At 54.8% G+C, this 17,044-nt stretch overlaps 1 protein-coding gene across 4 annotated transcripts; it reads left to right on the top strand.

Moving 5' to 3' along the window:
• The first annotated feature begins 1,852 nt into the window (after positions 1-1,852).
• Positions 1,853-15,468, top strand: LOC105494664 (acyl-CoA dehydrogenase short chain). 4 transcript variants are annotated; one of them, XM_011763315.2, is made up of 10 exons: positions 1,853-1,999; positions 3,113-3,276; positions 12,442-12,591; positions 12,814-12,925; positions 13,510-13,649; positions 13,740-13,910; positions 13,993-14,130; positions 14,276-14,371; positions 14,595-14,651; positions 14,751-15,468. In XM_011763315.2, exons 1-10 carry the CDS (start codon positions 1,954-1,956, stop codon positions 14,901-14,903), a joined length of 1,227 nt encoding a protein of 408 aa, XP_011761617.2. In that variant the 5' UTR covers positions 1,853-1,953; the 3' UTR covers positions 14,904-15,468. The 4 variants fall into 4 exon arrangements, with proteins under 4 accessions (XP_011761617.2, XP_011761608.2, XP_024652672.2 ...); XM_011763306.2 differs by lacking the exon at positions 13,510-13,649 and adding an exon at positions 13,299-13,450; XM_071070959.1 differs by lacking the exons at positions 1,853-1,999; positions 13,510-13,649 and adding exons at positions 2,196-2,436; positions 13,299-13,450.
• Positions 15,469-17,044: the final 1,576 nt, after the last annotated feature.

The raw sequence follows: 17,044 nt of genomic DNA, 5'->3' as shown, positions 1-17,044 counted from the left end.
ATGAAAGTTTACATGCACATTTTAAAGGTAGGCTTTTTTTTTTTTTTTTTTTGAGATGGTATTTCACTCTTTTTGCCCAGGCTGGAGTGCGATGGCACGATGGTGGCATCGCACTCCAGCCTGGGCAAAAAGAGTGCAGTGGTGGCTTACTGCACCCTTTGCCTCCCGGATTCAAGTTATTCTCCTGCCTCAGCATCCCAAGTAGCTGGGATTACAGGCATGTGCCACCACACCCGGCTAATTCTGTATTTTTGGTAGTGACAGGGTTTCCCCATGTTGGCCAGGCTGGTTTTGAACTCCTGACCTCAGGTGACCAACCTGCCTCGGCCTCCCAAAGTGCTGGGATTACAGGTGTGAGCCACTGTACCTGGCCGTAAAAGTAGGCTTATAAGGAATACTTTACAGTAAAATTTACCTCACTTAAGAGTACCAATGCATTTTGACAAATGAATAGTCTTATTACCCATCACAATCATGATATAGGACATTTCCATTGTGCCCACTTAGAAAGTTGCTGAGTTCCTTGTGTTTGCGGCCAGGTGCCTTCTCCCACCTTAGCCTCTTGCAACCACTATCTGATTCTGTCTCTATTGGAAAACTTGGATGCTTTTAAAATGAAATTTCACATTCATATTTACAGTCACAATTCTCAAGAGTCTCATTTAGATGCTCTGTGGCAACTGAAGCAATTATTGGCCTCTGCTCACAAACACAACTCACTCATTTCTCCCTTTTCTCCTGCTTTTTCATAGTTTCTTCCACCCAGGGCTGGTGCCCAGGTGGGATGACTGAAAGGTGAGGAAGCCCTTAGAGCATTTGCCAATGGGAGCCATTCATTTGACTTTAAAGTACTGAGAATTTAGAGGCGTTCTTTTAAATGCATTATTTAAAAAGAAAGGTAACACATTAAGGACTTTGCTGCATCTTTTGATTGGCTTTCCTCTAGGAAGTAGTGACCGAGGTTTCCACTTTCCTCCAAGAGGAAGAGACAGAATTTTTGGCAAATAGGTCAATGCTGGGAATATCCTGACTGGCTGAGTGCTGGGAAAGAAAGGCAGTTGGAGGGATATTTGGGTTCCTGGGAAGGCGTGGGTGGTGCCCAGGAGGCTATGGGAGTCAGAATCACACTTGCACAGGAGAAGACCCTTATGGGACAAGTAAAATCAGTGTAGTTTCTTGGGCGGGGCAAAGGCGTCCTGATGAGGATACTAGGGGTCAAATGTGTGGCTGGGCTCTGCCCCAATCAGGAGTGAGACAGGACTAAAGTGGAAACAGAGGGGTAGCAGCAAGACACAGGACAAGGTCCTTGAGCTTCTTGGAGCGAGTGGGGGAAGCAGATAATTTCAGATGCAAAGTGCCTTGAGTAAACAGAACGAAAGATAGCCAGTGGGGGAGAAATGGCCTGGTGTGTTCAGGACAGGCCTCCATGAGACCTGAATGAAGAGGGGGGCATTCCAGACAAAGGGAACGGTGATCACAGAGGCCCTGAGTCAGGAACCAGCTAAGGGTCTTAGAGAAGAGCTGCCTCGTAAAGCTGAGCAACAATAACCAGGGAACAGTGGGCATGGGCCCTGATAGCCAAGGCAGGTCTTGGCTTTTTAAGCCATAGAATTGGATTTTAGGAGGGATGGGCCCGCCGACAAAGCCAACAAAGTTTTAAGCCGAAGATCGCTATCTTATTTATGCTTTAAAAAGACCTCTGGCCTTTCTGCGAAGCTCTATCCTTAGCTTTGTCTTGTTCGCATTTTGATTAACAAATGAGGGCACGAACAGCCAGCTGACCAACCACGCGCGCAGTCGAGCGTCGGTTCATTGCCTTGGGAGGGACCCACTGGAGGCCCCGCCCCCGAGGCCCTACTGGCGTGGCCTCTGCCGCGGGTCCCGCCCCCCAGCCGTCCGGAACAGCGCGCACGCCGCGGGAGGTCGTGAAGCCTGAGGCCGTGTTTGCCGCCCATGGCCGCCGCGCTGCTCGCCCGGGCCTCTGGCCCTGTCCGCAGAGGTGAGTGCGCTCGGACTCCGTACGGCGGGGCTGCGGCCCGCGCCTGGCCCAGCGGGCGGAGGTCCTGGTGGCCGGCTCTATCCGAGCCGCTGGCAGGCGGAGCCCCGCTCCGGGAGCGTTCACGGCCTTTGCCCCAGTTCTGCTGCTCCTCGCGCCGGACCAGCCCGGCCCTTTAGGCGTCCCCGGTTCCTGCGCAGACCCCTAGCCCCCTGATTGACCCCAGCCGCCAGCCCAGTTCTCAGGGCTGCATCCATATCTCCCTCCCCTCATTTCACCCCCACTAGAGGTTCAGGGTGCGCCCTTCCGGAGCCAGGCCCGGGATTGAACCAGACCTGCATCTGTGACCTTGGGCAAGACAGCCCCTCTCAGCCTCAGTTGGCCCTTGTGTAAAATGCCCACAGAGAATATCAGAGTTGTTGGGAGGATTAAATCACAGGGTATGTAAAGTACTTCATGCCTGGCGTCTAACAGGTGCTCCACAAATGCTCGTTCTTGCTGGTTAATACAGTACCTTTCCCATCTTACACGTCTCCAGCTGTAGCAGCCGTGACACATATAGCCAGAGCTTCCTTTGCCTGGCGTGAATTACAAGACGAACGCTACTGAGAACTGTATTAAGTGCTAGTTAGGCTTTCTTTAATCTTTGCACTCCCAGGAGCGGAATACTATTTTCCTCCACTTGTTATAGAAACGAAGGCTCAGTGACGTTTAAAACCCTTGCCTAAGGTCACAGAGCTGAGGTCTTATTACTATTGGTGTTATACTGAGGACTGAAGGATGTCGTGTATGGAAATGTCTAGTGAGTATACTAAGCATTCAGTTAGTAGGGGGTTTTCAGTGGCAGCCATGGACATTTTGGGCTGACAGTTCTTTGTTGTGGGGGCTGTCCTCTGCCTTGTAGGATGTTCAGCAGGGATCCCAGGCCCCTATCCACTGGGTCCCAATAGCATTCCCCTCCTCTAGGTGAGACTACTAAAACTGGCTCCAGACATTGCCAGATGTCCCTTGGAGGGCACAACCCTCCCTGGTGGAGAACCACTGAGTTAGTGGGTCACTAGGATTCTTTGAGACCTCCTGCCTCCTCCTTCCACTCACTTCTGCCCTTGCTGGCAGCTCTGTGTCCTAGGGCCTGGCGGCAGTTACACACCATCTACCAGTCTGTGGAACTGCCTGAGACACACCAGATGTTGCTCCAGACATGCCGGGACTTTGCAGAGAAGGAGTTGTTTCCCATTGCAGCCCAGGTGGATAAGGAACAGCTCTTCCCAGCCGCTCAGGTGAAAATGCAACCTCAGCAGCCTATCATGGCGGTCTGCCTCTGTTCCTGGATGAGTGGTGGCAGTGGCAGTGACAGCGGCACTTGGACTCCGGTAGAGGAACCCCAAAGCAGGGCCTGGAACCCAGAAAATGCTCTGGAAGTTTCCCTTGTCCAGCCTGTGGCCAGTAGCCAGTACTTAACTTCTGGAACAACAGTCATATGTGGTGGATGGTCAGTTGCTTGCCGTGTGCCAGCCACTGTGCTCATTCTAATAGTGCTTTTAGGGTGCTTGGCATGCGCTAGGCCCTGTTCTTGAGATGGGTTATCCCATCTGTTCCTCACAACAGTCCTGTGAGGTGAAGGTACTATTCTTATTTATTTATTTTTTTGAGATGGAGTTTCACTCTTGTGGCTCAGGCTGGAGTGCAATGGTGCGACCTCGCCTCACTGCAGCCTCCGCCTCCCGAGTTCAGTGATTCTTCTGCCTCAGCCTCCAAGTAGCTGGGATGTACCACTATGCCCAGCTAATTTTGTATTTTTAGTAGAGACGGGATTTCACCATGTTGGCCAGGCTCCTGACCTCAGGTGGTCTGCCTGCCTCGGCCTCCCAAGGTGCTGGGATTACAGGTGTGAGACACCATGCCCGGCCAAAGGTACTATTATTATATACCCCATGGACTCAGATTGGTGAACAAGGTAAATAATGTACCCAAGGTCATGGAGCTCATCAGCTGCAGTCTGCTTGATTTATTTTCTTTTTTATTTACTTATTATTTATTTATTTATTTTGAGACGGACTCTTACTCTGTTGCCCAGGCTGGAGGTCAGTGACGCAATCTCGGCTCACTGCACCCTCTGCCAGGATCTTGAGTTCAAGTGATTCCCCTGCCTCAGCCCCCAGTAGCTGGGATTAGGCGGCTGCACCACACCCAGCTAGTTTTTGTACTTTTATTAGAGATGGGGTTTCTCCATGTTGGCCAGGCTGGTCTTGAACTCCTGACCTTAGGTGATCTGCCTGCCTTGGCTTCCCGAAGTGCTGGGATTACAGGCGTGAGCCACCGCGCCAAGGCTGCTTGAACTGTTTTTTGCCCTGAGCGCACTCCCTCCCGTGCCATTGTGTTCTTCCATTTGCATTCAGTCTGTCTGCAGCTACGCATTGAAGATGTTACTGCCGTACACTCTGGCCTAGTAAGATATCCAGCACCTGGTGTAAACCTCAGTAGTAGATAGCTGTTTAGTTAATGTTTTGTGAAAAGTCAGACCTCTCTGGCCTCTTCTCCTTGTCTTTTTTTTTTTTTTTTTAATTTTAATTTTAATTTATTTTTTATTTAAACTTTTTTTTTTTTTGAGACGGAGTCTCGCTCTGCCGCCCAGGCTGGAGTGCAGTGGCCGGATCTCAGCTCACTGCAAGCTCCGCCTCCCGGGTTCACGCCATTCTCCTGCCTCAGCCTCCCGAGTAGCTGGGACTACAGGCGCCCGCCACCTCGCCCGGCTAGTTTTTTTGTAGTTTTTAGTAGAGACGGGGTTTCACCGTGTTAGCCAGGATGGTCTCGATCTCCTGACCTCGTGATCCGCCCGTCTCGGCCTCCAAAGTGCTGGGATTACAGGCTTGAGCCACCGCGCCCGGCCTATTTAAACATTTTTTTGAGACACAGTCTTGCTCTGTTGCCAGATTGGAGTGCAGTGGCGCGATCTTGGCTCACCGCAGACTCCACCTCCTGGGTTCAAGCAATTCTCCTGCCTCAGCCTCCTGAGTAGCATGCTGCCACGCCCGGCTAATTTTTGTATTTCGGTAGAGATGGGGTTTCACCATGTTGCCCAGGCTAGTCTCAAACTCCTGAGCTCAGGCAATCTGCCCGCCTCGGCCTCCCAAAGTGCTGGGATTACAGGTGTGAGCTACCGCGCCCGGCCTTGAAAATGAGTTTTAAAAGGGACTTAAAACATTGTTTTTATATGAGGAACCCACTAACTGTTTCCCAGATACGAAGGCAGCAGGTGCTGCAGGCTTGCTTTGTCTGTCACTGCTGGGAAAGGGGTCTTATACCCTTTCTTACGGTTTCTCTTGGGAGTCTGGAGACCACCAGGCTCAGCCTCGTCAGTGCTGCTGCCTCTTCTCAGGGTGCAGGTCTGGGTTGCTGGGTCACAGACACTAGGAACCAAGAGTGACCATTGCAGGGGGCTCTAGGAGGCCACCCCTTGATATAGCTCTGAAAGTCAGGCCTCCCTCTGTAGAAAATACTAAAATATTGGGACTGGGGTGAGCCTGGCTGCTGTTAGTCAATTACTATCAATTTACATAGGTCAGAAATGACGGACAAACTTGAACCCATTTTTTTTTTTCCCTGGGCTGCTTTTCCTCCCCTCCCCTCCCCTCCCCTCCCCTCCCCTCCCCTCCCCTCCCCTCCCCTCCCCTCCCCTCCCCTCCCCTCCCCTCCCCTCCCCTCCCCTCCCTCCCCTCCCCTCCCCTCCCCTCCCCTCCCCTCCCCTCCCCTCCCCTCCCCTCCCCTCCCCTCCCCTCCCCTCCCCTCCCCTCCCCTCCCCTCCCCTCCCCTCCCCTCCCCTCCCCTCCCCTCCCCTCCCCTCCCCTCCCCTCCCCTCCCCTCCCCTCCCCTCCCCTCCCCTCTCCTCTCCTTGTCTCACTCTGTTCCCCAGGCTGGAGTGCAGTGGTGTAATCTTGCCTCACTGCAGCCTCTGTCTCCTAGGTTCAAGCTCTTCTCCTGCCTCAACCTGTCAGGTAGCTGGGACTATAGGCGCCCGCCACCACGCCCCGCTAATTTTTGTATTTTTAGTAGAGGCTGGGTTCCACCATGTTGGCCAGGCTGGTCTTGAACTCCTGACCTCAGGTGACCTGGCTGCCTTGGCCTCCCAAAGTGCTGGGATTACAGGCGTGAGCCACCGCTTAATTATATTTTGGGTTTCTTCTTTTTGCCTATCTCGTCTCTTCCATCTCCTGCCACCGCTTTTTCCTTCCCTCAGTGCTGGTCTCCCTGTCTCTTTTTCAGGAGGCCCTTTAACGAGTGCACATTACCACAGTTATTGATTTGTCCCCAGTTTTTTTTCTAGAATGTTGCTGTGACTGGCCACAGTATGTTGCCTGAAATCTAGAGATGAATTTCATAGTGAGAAAGCCTGGGAAACAGCCCCTGTCACCGCTGATAAAATGGGGTGAGGTGACTGTGTCCAGGCTCTGGGATGGGGTAGAGAAGGCTGTGCTCTCATGTGCTGCCCCAGAGTGGCGCTCCTCTCTTTTGAAATTTGCTGTCTCAACACCAGAGTGGGAGTGAGCAGAACTGCCATGTCTTTCACAGACAGAGGTAGATGCTTTATTTTTTTAATTATTTTTTTGTGTGTGTGACGGAGTCTCGCTCTGTCCCCAGGCTGGAGTACAGTGGAGTACAGTGGTGTTCACTGCAGCCTCCTCTGCCTCCCGGGTTCAAGCAATTCTCCTGCCTCAGCGTCCCAAGTAGCTGGGATTACAGGCACACACCACCATACCCAACTAATTTTTGTATTTTTAGTAGAGACGGGGTTTCACCATGTTGGCCAGGCTGGTCTCGAACTCTTGACTTTGTGATTCGCGCGCCTGGGCCTCCCAAAGTTCTGGGATTATAGGTGTGAGCCACCAGTCCCAGCTGGTAGATGCTGTAAAAGAAAATGCTGATGGTGAGAAAGGAGGGAGGACAGGAGCTGGGTGAAAATTGAGGGTGACAGTATACGCTAGTGAGGTCCTTTGGGGGCGGGAATTATGAATTCTTACAACTTTTGATTCTAGCTCGTTGAGAAGTGTTGCATTAGCCAGAGGGAGGCGGTGCTGTGTAGAAAGGAGGAGGCTGGGGTTCTGTCTTGCCTCCTGGTGGCCTAGACCTGGCCACTGATGCCACACACCCTTTCTGTGTGAATTCCCTCATTTGTAAGAGGAATATGGGGTCATCCTCACTTTGCTACCTGTCAGGATGTGTGACCAAGCATTTTAGGTGAGTATGAGGAACTGAACGCACCTAGGAGAGTTTCATCCTTTTACTCTCTTTCTGGGAATTTGGGTTCCCACTGTGTTTCTGGGGATGAGATGGAGTTACGAAGCTATTGGCTCATGCACCATTTATTCCAGGGTTTTATACCAACAAGCTCTGGGGTGAAAAGGAGGGCGTGTCTCTGTGTCCGGGGAGATCTGAAGGTTCTTGGAGGGTGGGGCGGCTTGAGCTCGTTTAGCCTCATTCTGTCTCGCTGGCGGGCTAGAGAAAGAGGCTTTCGGTAAGGTTCATGCGCAGGCCTGACCGTGAGTCTTGGACACCTGCATATTCATTTTGGTTTTTTTTTTTTTTTTTTTTTTGAGACGGAGTCTCGCTCTGTCGCCCAGGCTGGAGTGCAGTGGCGCGATCTCGGCTCACTGCAAGCTCCGCCTCCCGGGTTCACGCCATTCTCCTGCCTCAGCCTCCCGAGTAGCTGGGACTATAGGCGCCCACAACCGCGCCCGGCTAATTTTTTGTATTTTTAGTAGAGACGGGGTTTCACCGTGGTCTCGATCTCCTGACCTTGTGATCCGCCCGCCTCGGCTCCCAAAGTGCTGGGATTACAGGCGTGAGCCACCGCGCCCGGCCTTGTTTTTGTTTTTTTTGAGACAGGGCCTCACTGTCACCCAGGCTGGAGTGCAGTGACACAAACACGGCTCACTGCAACCTCGACCTCCTGGGCTCAAGCGATCCTCATGCCTCAGCTCCTGCAGTAGCTGGGACCACAGGTGTCCACCACCATGCCTGGCTCATTTATTTTTATTTTTATTAACTTTTTGTGGAGATGGGGTCTTGCCATGTTGGTGAGGCTGGTCTCAAACGCCCGGACTCAGGTGATCCTCCTACCTCTGTCTCCCAAAGTGCTGGGATTACAGGCCTGAGCTACCACACCCTTTAAAAAATTTTTTTTAATTAAAAAATTTTCTTTTAGAAACAGGTGTATCACCATGTTGGCCAGGCTGGATTTGAACGCCTGGGCTCAAGTGATTCTCCTGCCCCATCCGCCTCCTGAGTCACTGGAGACCTGCGTATTTCTAGCACTTAGAGTATTGTCCGGCAGCAGAGTTGTTCCTTAATAAAATAGTTGTTTTTTTTGGGTTTTTTTTTTGTTTTTTTTTTTTGAGGCGGAGTCTTGCTCTGTTGCCCAGGCTGGAGTACAGTGGCATGATCTCGGCTCACTGCAATCTCTGCCTTCTGGGTTCAAACGATTCTCCTACCTCAGCCTCCCAAGTAGCTGGGATTACAGGCGCCCACCACCACGCCTGGCTAATTTTTGTATTTTTAGTAGAGATGGGGTTTTACCATGTTGGCCAGGCTGGTCTCGAACTTCTGACCTCGTGATCTGCTCGCCTTGGCCTCCCAAAGTGCTGGGATTAAAGGCATGAGCCACTGCACCCAGCCTTTTTTTTTTTTTTTTTGAGACAGTCTCCCTCTGTTGCCCAGGCTGGAGTGCACTGTGCGATCTCAGCTCACTGCAACGTCTGCCTCCCAGATTCAAGTGATTCCCCTGCCTTAGCCTCCCAAGTAGCTGGGATTATAGGCATCCACCACTACGCTGAGCTAATGTTTTGTATTTTTAGTAGAGACGGGGTTTTGCCATGTTGGCCAGGCTGGTCTCGAACTCCTGACCTCAGGTGATCCACCCGCCTCAGCTCCCAAAGTGCTGGGAATACAACCATGAGCCACCGCGCCTGGCAAAGTACTCTGAAGTGTGGGCTAGAAAAGTGTTCTGTTCAGAGGCCACGTTTGTGCTGCCGCAGGTCTGCGTCTCCAGGTCCTCTTCCCAGTGAAATGCAGCAGAAAGCACTCTCTCCCTTGGACTTCCCCCTTCCCTAGTTGTTTCCTGCCTGCTGAAATGGTGCCTATTCTGAGCAGCGCCCCCCCTCCCCAGGTGTGTGGTGGCCACAGAATGATCTTCTTTTTAGTAATTCTCAAAATGATACCTCCCTGGAAGCTCTGAGTTCCCGTTTGTCACTGTGGATGAGTTTCCTATTGCTGCTGTAACAAATGACCACAAACCCTGTGGCTTAAAGCAATACAGATATATTCTCTGACAGTTCAAGACCAGCCTGGGCAACATAGCAAGACCCCATCTCTATCAAAAATAAAATGGAAAAAACAAACAAAATCATGGCAGCCACTTGATGATAAATGCCGTTCACCAGTTACTCAACCTGAGTCAGGAATCCAGTGTGGGTCCCACAGTGCTAAATCAAGGCATTGGCAGGACTGAGTTCCTTCTGGAGGCTCTGGGGTAATCCGCTCCTGTCTTTTCCAGTTCTAGAGGCTGCCTGCATTCCTTCCTGCCAGAGTTCCTGGCTCTGCTTCCGTCGTCACCTCTCCTTCTCTGAGTCTGTGTCTGTCTTTCCCTTACAAAGACCCTGTGATGACACTGGGCTACTCTGATCATCCAGAATAACCCTCACATCTCCAGATGCTTCACTTACGTGTGGAAAGTCCTTGTTGCCACAGAAGGGAACGTACTCACGGGGCCTGGGATTGGGATGGGGACATCTTGGGGGGTTGCTGTCCTGCTGCCTTCCACACACTGGCCTCCTTCCCAGCTTCTCTGCCCTCTGACTGCAGCACAGCATCTACCTGGGGGCCACAGAGCTTGATGTGCACTTGCGGGGGTCATAGCTCAAGCCTCTCAGCATACACGTTTATGCCCCACATGGGGTATGCGTGGGAGACTCAGAGATGAGGACGGCCTGCCCCGTGCTTAGAGTCTCACAAGCGAGTTTCCCTTGGGGACAGTTCAAGGAGGAATCAAGCAGTTTTACAGAGGGACACACGGATTGTCACGGAAGTGCTGCAGGCTCCTAGGTGCCCCCTCTTTTCCATATGTTATTATCAAAGTAAGAACCAGGCTTGGTGTGGTGGTTCGTGCCTCTAATAGCATGAGGGAGGCTGAGGCAGGAGGATCACTTGAGCCAGGATTTCGATACCAGCTTGGGCAACATAGTGAGACCCTGTCTCTAAAAAACAATAATTTTTTTTTTTTTTTTGAGACGGTCTCGCTGTGTCACCTAGGCTGGAGTGCAGTGGCTGCTATCAGCTCACTGCAACCTCTTCCTCCCAGGTTCAAGCAATTCTCCTGCCTCAGCCTCCTGAGTAGCTGGGATTACAGGCGCCTGCCACGATGCCTGGCTAATTTTTATATTTTTTGTAGAGACATGGTTTTCACCACGTTGGCCAGGCTGTTCTCGAACTCCTGGCTTCAAATGATCTACCCATCTTGGCTTTCCAAAGTGCTGAGATTCTTTGGGAGGCTGAGGCAGGTGAATCACCTGAGGTCAGGAGTTCGAGAACAGCCTGGCTAACGTGGTGAAACCCAGTCTCTACCAAAAATATAAAAACTAGCCGGGCATGGTGGCGGGTGCCTGTAATCCCAGCTACTTGGGAGGCTGAGGCAGGAGAATTGCTTGAACCCAGGAGGTGGAGGTTGCAGTGAGCTGAGATCGCGCCACTGCACTCCAGCCTGGGTGACAAAGCGAGACCGTCTCAAAAAAAAAAAAAAAAAAACAAAACAAGGTGCTGGGATTACAGGTGTAATCTACCGCGCTCAGTCCTAAAAAAAAAAAAAAAAAAAAAGGAACTTGGCAGCCACTTGATGCTAAATGCTGTCCACCAATAACTCAGCCTGGGCCAGGTATATTATCTACATTTCATGTATATTATCTCAATCAGGCCTCAGAACAGTCCTTTGAGGTAAGTACCGTTTTGGGGAAGGAGAAGGTAAAACTTTTATATTCACAGGAGTAACATTTATTATAGAAAAACAAGAACATATTAGCAAACATTCTGATTTATGTAAGTCACTGTAGTACAAGAACATGGTTGAGGCCAGGTGTGGTGGCTCAAGCCTGTAATCCCAGCACTTTGGGAGGCCGAGGTGGGTGGATCACGAGGTCAGGAGTTCAAGACCAGACTACCCAAGATAGTGAAAACCTGTCTCTACTAAAAATACAAAAATTAGCTGGGCGTGGTGCTGGGCATCTGTAATCCCAGCTACTCGGGAGGCTGAGGCAGAGAATTGCTTGAACCTGGGAGGAAGAGGTTGCAGTGAGCTGAGATCACACCATTGCACTCCAGCCTGGGCAACAGAGCGAGACTCTGTCACAAAAATAAAATAAAATATAAAATAAAATAAAATGAAATAACATGGTTGCAGGAGTAAAATTGTATAAAAGGGCTGGTGAAAAGCAACGGTTCCCCTCCCTGTCCCCGTCCCTCTCCCTGCTCTCCCAGAGGTAAGTGGTTTTCCTTGTTCCTTTTTGAAGTTAGGTAGATTCTGTTATGGTCCACATTTCCCATATTACTCACCTGAGAGTAATAATACTATTTTGTTTTTGGTAGAGATGGGGTCTTGCTATGTTGCCCAGACTGGTCTTGAACTCCTGGCCTCAAGCAATCCCCTCACCTTGGCCTCCCAAAGTGCTGGGATTACAGGTGTGATCACTGCTCCTGGCCCGCTCTTAATATTATTATTCCTCAGAATTCAGAGTCCCAAGCTCTTAGCCTCCATTCATTCTCTCACTGGCCTTGGGCATGTAGCAGTGAGCCAGAGTGTACACAGTCTCTGCCCTCGTGGTGAGGGCAAAAGACCTTAATCCAGAGAAGCACGTTCATCCCTGAGAAATTCCAGCCACAGAGGTGCTGTGGGAGAGGGACTGAAGGATTTGACTCAGCGAGGCTGGGGGTGGCAGCCCAAAGCAATGAGGCCTGAGCTGCGATCAGGAGAGGAGGGGCGATGGCCAGCTGATGGATAGGAGGCGGCATGTGCAGAGGCCCTGTGGTGGGGAGGGTGTGTGTGTGTGGATGTGCAGAGGGGGCTGGATGAAGGTCAGTGTGGCTTACACTGTCCTGCTCCTTACCTCTGAGTTCCCTGAAAGCATCCTGTGCCTTCTGCCTGCTTGCTGCCATGGCTGTGGACGGAGCGGGGAACAGGCGTGGAGGCAGGGGCAGGACAGCTCGAATGAGTAGTGCCGTCATACAGACCTCAGTGGGAATGGGTCTTCAGCGTCTGGACTTGGCGATCCCCTGTGGATGGCTGGGGTCACATGGCCTGAATTTCTGCAGGCACTGCCTGGGGGGCAGGAGGATTTGGGCTTGGGGAGGGTGGACTCACCCCCAGCAGCTGCCCATGCCGTGCTGTCCTTCCCTGTGCCCAGGTGAAGAAGATGGGCGGGCTCGGGCTTCTGGCCATGGATGTGCCCGAGGAGCTTGGCGGTGCCGGCCTTGATTACCTGGCCTACGCCATCGCCATGGAGGAGATCAGCCGCGGCTGCGCCTCCACTGGAGTCATCATGAGTGTCAACAATGTGAGCCCCCCCGCCCCAGGCCCCTGGGACACATGGGTGGAGGGAGGCTCCTGTGAGCGGGCAGACTCTGGCCTCGGCTCCCAGGCCTGATCTCTCTGGAGACGTCACAGGCCTTGGTCCTACTGGATAGGCCCTGGAGAGAACAGGCCCTGAGTGCAGCCCGCAGGTGGGCAGGATGCATCTGGGCCTGGGGCCTCCAACCGCTCCCCGCTCTCCCCCTAGTCTCTCTACCTGGGGCCCATCTTGAAGTTTGGCTCCAAGGAGCAGAAGCAGAAGTGGGTCACGCCTTTCACCAGTGGTGATAAAATTGGCTGCTTTGCCCTCAGCGAACCAGGTACCTGCCCTGTCCTCTCACTCTGTCCTTAGGGTGACAGGACCAGAGGGGGAGGAGAGGAAGGTGCTGGGCCAACTGCCCACTGCTTCAGAGGCCAGAGGGGAGGCTCCCCGTGTGGTTGGTGGGGTGAGCACTTTTTTTGCCACCACGGCGCTGGGAGGAAAATTGCCTTCGGGTCCCCTGGTTTAAGATGCCCAATTCCTGCACACCCCCTTTGCCCTCTGGGCCCGTCACTGAGAGCTTTGGGACCCTCATCTTTGGAGCCCGAGTCATAGGGTTTCATGCCCACCAGCAGAGGGTGTGGAGCGAGTGAGGCTGGTGCCCTCAGGTTGTGTGGGGTGGGGCCTGCGCTGAGCCCTGAGTCTGTGGGCAGGAAACGGTAGCGATGCAGGAGCCGCGTCCACCACCGCCCGGGCCGAGGGCGACTCGTGGGTCCTGAATGGCACCAAAGCCTGGATCACCAATGCCTGGGAGGCCTCGGCTGCCGTGGTCTTTGCCAGCACAGACAGAGCCCTGCAAAACAAGGTGGGCATCCCAGAGAGGGGTTCAGCCAGATCCTGGGCTGCTGTCATTTCAGTTTCTAGAGCCTTCTCTCCGTGGCCCGACTGGGCCTATTTTTGCTCTAGGGCAAGTGGGCTGTCCCTGTCCCTCCCCAGCTGCCACTGAAGTCTACACCTTCCCCAGAAGCTGGCAGAGGGTGTCAGGGCTTGAGCTTCCGAGGGAGGTTGGGAGGGGACCGGGTTGGTGTTGGATGTGCTGGTGCAAGGCTGTGGCTGAGGGGCAGCTCTGAGAAAACCACCGCCTCTCCATTCAGGGCATCAGTGCCTTCCTGGTCCCCATGCCAACGCCTGGGCTCACGTTGGGGAAGAAGGAAGACAAGCTGGGCATCCGGGGCTCATCCACGGCCAACCTCATCTTTGAGGACTGTCGCATCCCCAAGGACAGCATCCTGGGGGAGCCGGGGATGGGCTTCAAGATAGCCATGGTGAGCCCGGCGGTGGGGGTGGCACCTTGGGGCCAGGCCTGCCCCCCGGCTGGCGGACCACTGACCAGGGCAGTCCCCACAGCAAACCCTGGACATGGGCCGCATCGGCATCGCCTCCCAGGCCCTGGGCATTGCCCAGACCGCCCTCGATTGTGCTGCGAACTATGCTGAGAATCGCATGGCCTTCGGGGCACCCCTCACCAAGCTCCAGGTCATCCAGGTAATGGCAGTTTTAGGAACTGGGCCTGGAGGCTGGGCAGTGGGCGGGAAGTGTGGCCTCCTGACTGCTCTCTGTCCTCCTTCCCCTCCCTCCTGTCCCTGGAGGGGCAGCTGCTGACCTGTGGTGTGGGGTGGGGCTGTTGCAGTTCAAGTTGGCAGACATGGCCCTGGCCCTGGAGAGTGCCCGGCTGCTGACCTGGCGCGCTGCCATGCTGAAGGATAACAAGAAGCCTTTCATCAAGGTGCCCACAGGGGTCCCCGAGCCATGGCCCAGAATGTGGTGGGCCCAGGGACAGGGGAGAGGTTGGGGCGGATCTCTGCCCCTCGGCCCTGTGGGTTAGAGGTGTGGGCCTGGGGTTTACTGCCCCATGGGGAGGCTCTACAGGCCTCCCGTGCTGAGGTGCTGTGAGCAGGGGTTGGGGGGGTCCCCTCAAGGGAAGGCTCTGACTGTACCCCCATGTTTAGGAGGCAGCCATGGCCAAGCTGGCCGCCTCGGAGGCTGCGACCGCCATCAGCCACCAGGTGAGTGTCTGCGGTGAGCCCTGAGGGGGCCGGCTGCCCCTTCTCCAGCTTTCCCCAAGCCGGGTTCTTCTCCCTCCTGAGCCCCTGTTCTTGTCTCAGGCCATCCAGATCCTGGGCGGCATGGGCTATGTGACAGAGATGCCAGCAGAACGGCACTACCGCGATGCCCGTATCACTGAGATCTACGAGGGCACCAGCGAAATCCAGCGGCTGGTGATTGCCGGGCACCTGCTCAGGAGCTACCGGAGCTGAGCCCGTGGCGGGCTGCCCGAGGACTGCGGGAAGGGGTGGGAGCCGGGGCCTCCACCCTGACCCCGGCTCAGAGACTGGGCGGCCCGGCGGGGGCTCCCTGGGGCCCCGGCCCCCTGGACTGGCCGGACGGGCTCAGTGCTGCCACCTGGATCAGACCGCAAGGGAGTGAGGCCCTCCGACCACTGGCAGCTCCGCCTCTGGGCCTTTCTGCCTCCTCACCACTGTGCCTCATGTTCCTCACCTGAGTGGCCCTGGCCTCCTGGGGGCGGGGTTGTGGGGGGAGCTGAGTGACACTCAGGGACACCTCAGTTGTGCTCCCGGGGGCCCTGGTGCCCCGGCATGAAGACCCAGTGGGACAGGCCCTTGGTGGGGTCTGGCTTTTCCTTGAGGTCAGAGGTCAGGAGCAGGGCTGGGGTCAGAATGACGAGGCCCAGGGTCCTGGCGTTGGGCAGGCGGTGGGGCTGGGCCACGGAGGCCCCTCAGCCCTTCGTAAAGTCTGCTGAAGGCAGGGGTGGTGATTCATGTCGTGTGACTGACTGTGGGTAATAAACACACCTGTCCCCCAGTCTGTGTCCTCACCTTCTTCTGGGTGCTCCGGGGAGGCATGGTGGTCTCTCGTCTGCACAGAGGCCCACTCTGACAGCCTCACCCTATGAGTGTTGGGGGTCTTGGGGAGGGGCCTGGCCACCTGGGAGGTTCCCGAGTTCCAGCAGGAGGCCAGGTTGGCCAAGGAGGCAGTTCAGGAATAGGAACTGGGTCCTGCAGGCCTCAGGGAGTGACCCCTGGGCAGGGAGGGTGGGCCAGGCAGGGCCAGCAGGCTAGAAGGGGTTCTCTAGGCAGGACGGCCTCCAGGCAGGAGGAAGGAAGGCCCCAGATTGCCAGAGTCGGGGGGCAAAGCTGTGGAGACCCCGAGCCCCAGGCAGGAGAACATAGAACCTTGAAGAGCAGCCATTTTGCTCACTAGCGCGCCGAGGGTGGCCCTGGCCAGCCAGTGCGGGGGCTTGCCCTGGTCCTGGGGCCTGCGGGGCTGGTTCTGGGCAGAGGTGCCCCTGAAGCCGAGGTCCAAGCTCTTAACCCTTTGGGCCAGTGTCGATCTAAGCAGCTGGAAGAGAAAACAGTGAGCAAAGAAAGATTTCAAAGGAGGTGGGGACAGCCCTCCGCCGGGCAGGCAGGGCAGAGAGTCAAACTGGCATTGCTAGGAGGTCTCTGGAGGGAAACGGGAGGGAGACAGGTGACTTTAGGAGCTGTCATCAAAGGGGCACCCAGGAAACCAGAGCCCCTGCTGCGGGTGGAATTTTTTTTTTTTTTTTTTTTTAAGAGAATCTCACTCTGTCACCCAGGCGGGAGTGCAGTGGCACGACCACAGCTCATCAAAACCTCAACCTCCCAGGCTCAAGTGATCCTCCTGTCTCAGCCTCCCAGGTAACTGGGACTACAGGTGCACACCACCATGGCCAGCTAATTTTTAAGTTTTTTTGTAGAGCTGGGGTCTTGCTTTGTTGCCCAGGCTGGTCTTGAACTCCTGGGCTCAAGTGATCCTTCCAGCTCGGCCTCCCAAGTGGGGTTTCTGTGCCAGGCACTGATGCCCCACAGCCGAAGGATGCCTCGCTCTGCAGGGCAGCTCTGCCCTTGACCCTGCCCTGACCTGGGTCTGGTCCAGGGCCCTGGTGAATGGGAGTGCGCTTCCTTGACCGAATTTAGGTCCTGATTTACCCCATGGGCGGGGCGTGCGCAGGGCCCACGGGTACTGTGTTTCTGCTAACGAGGCACACCTGTGGCTTCTGGGAAGCACGTGCTCCCGGGCTCCCGAGGTCAGCGGCGTCCTGCGCAGCCCGCAGAAGTTTGGGTCCCCTGGGCTTTCCTCCTGGCTCCAGGTAAGTGCCGCAGGGGCTTGGCTCCTGGCTCGCACTCTCGGGGTCTCCTGGGTCTGCTCCTGTGCCTGCCCTGGGCTCAGGGGTAAGCCAAAGGTATCAGAGCAGAGGGGACCCAGGACGCCTCCAGAAGCAGCGCGTTTGAGCCCTTCCACCTGGGGGCAGATGAAGGCCTGTCATTGCCTGTCCCCACGAGCCGGGGAACAGTGGGGAGGGGGTGTTTGGAGGTTCTGTGCTCCCCCCCAGCGAGGCAGCCCTGCTCCTGGCACA

This window comes from Macaca nemestrina, chromosome 10 (assembly GCF_043159975.1).
Source record: "Macaca nemestrina isolate mMacNem1 chromosome 10, mMacNem.hap1, whole genome shotgun sequence".
NCBI lineage: Eukaryota > Metazoa > Chordata > Mammalia > Primates > Cercopithecidae > Macaca > Macaca nemestrina.
This window is presented reverse-complemented; position numbering and strand designations above follow the sequence as displayed.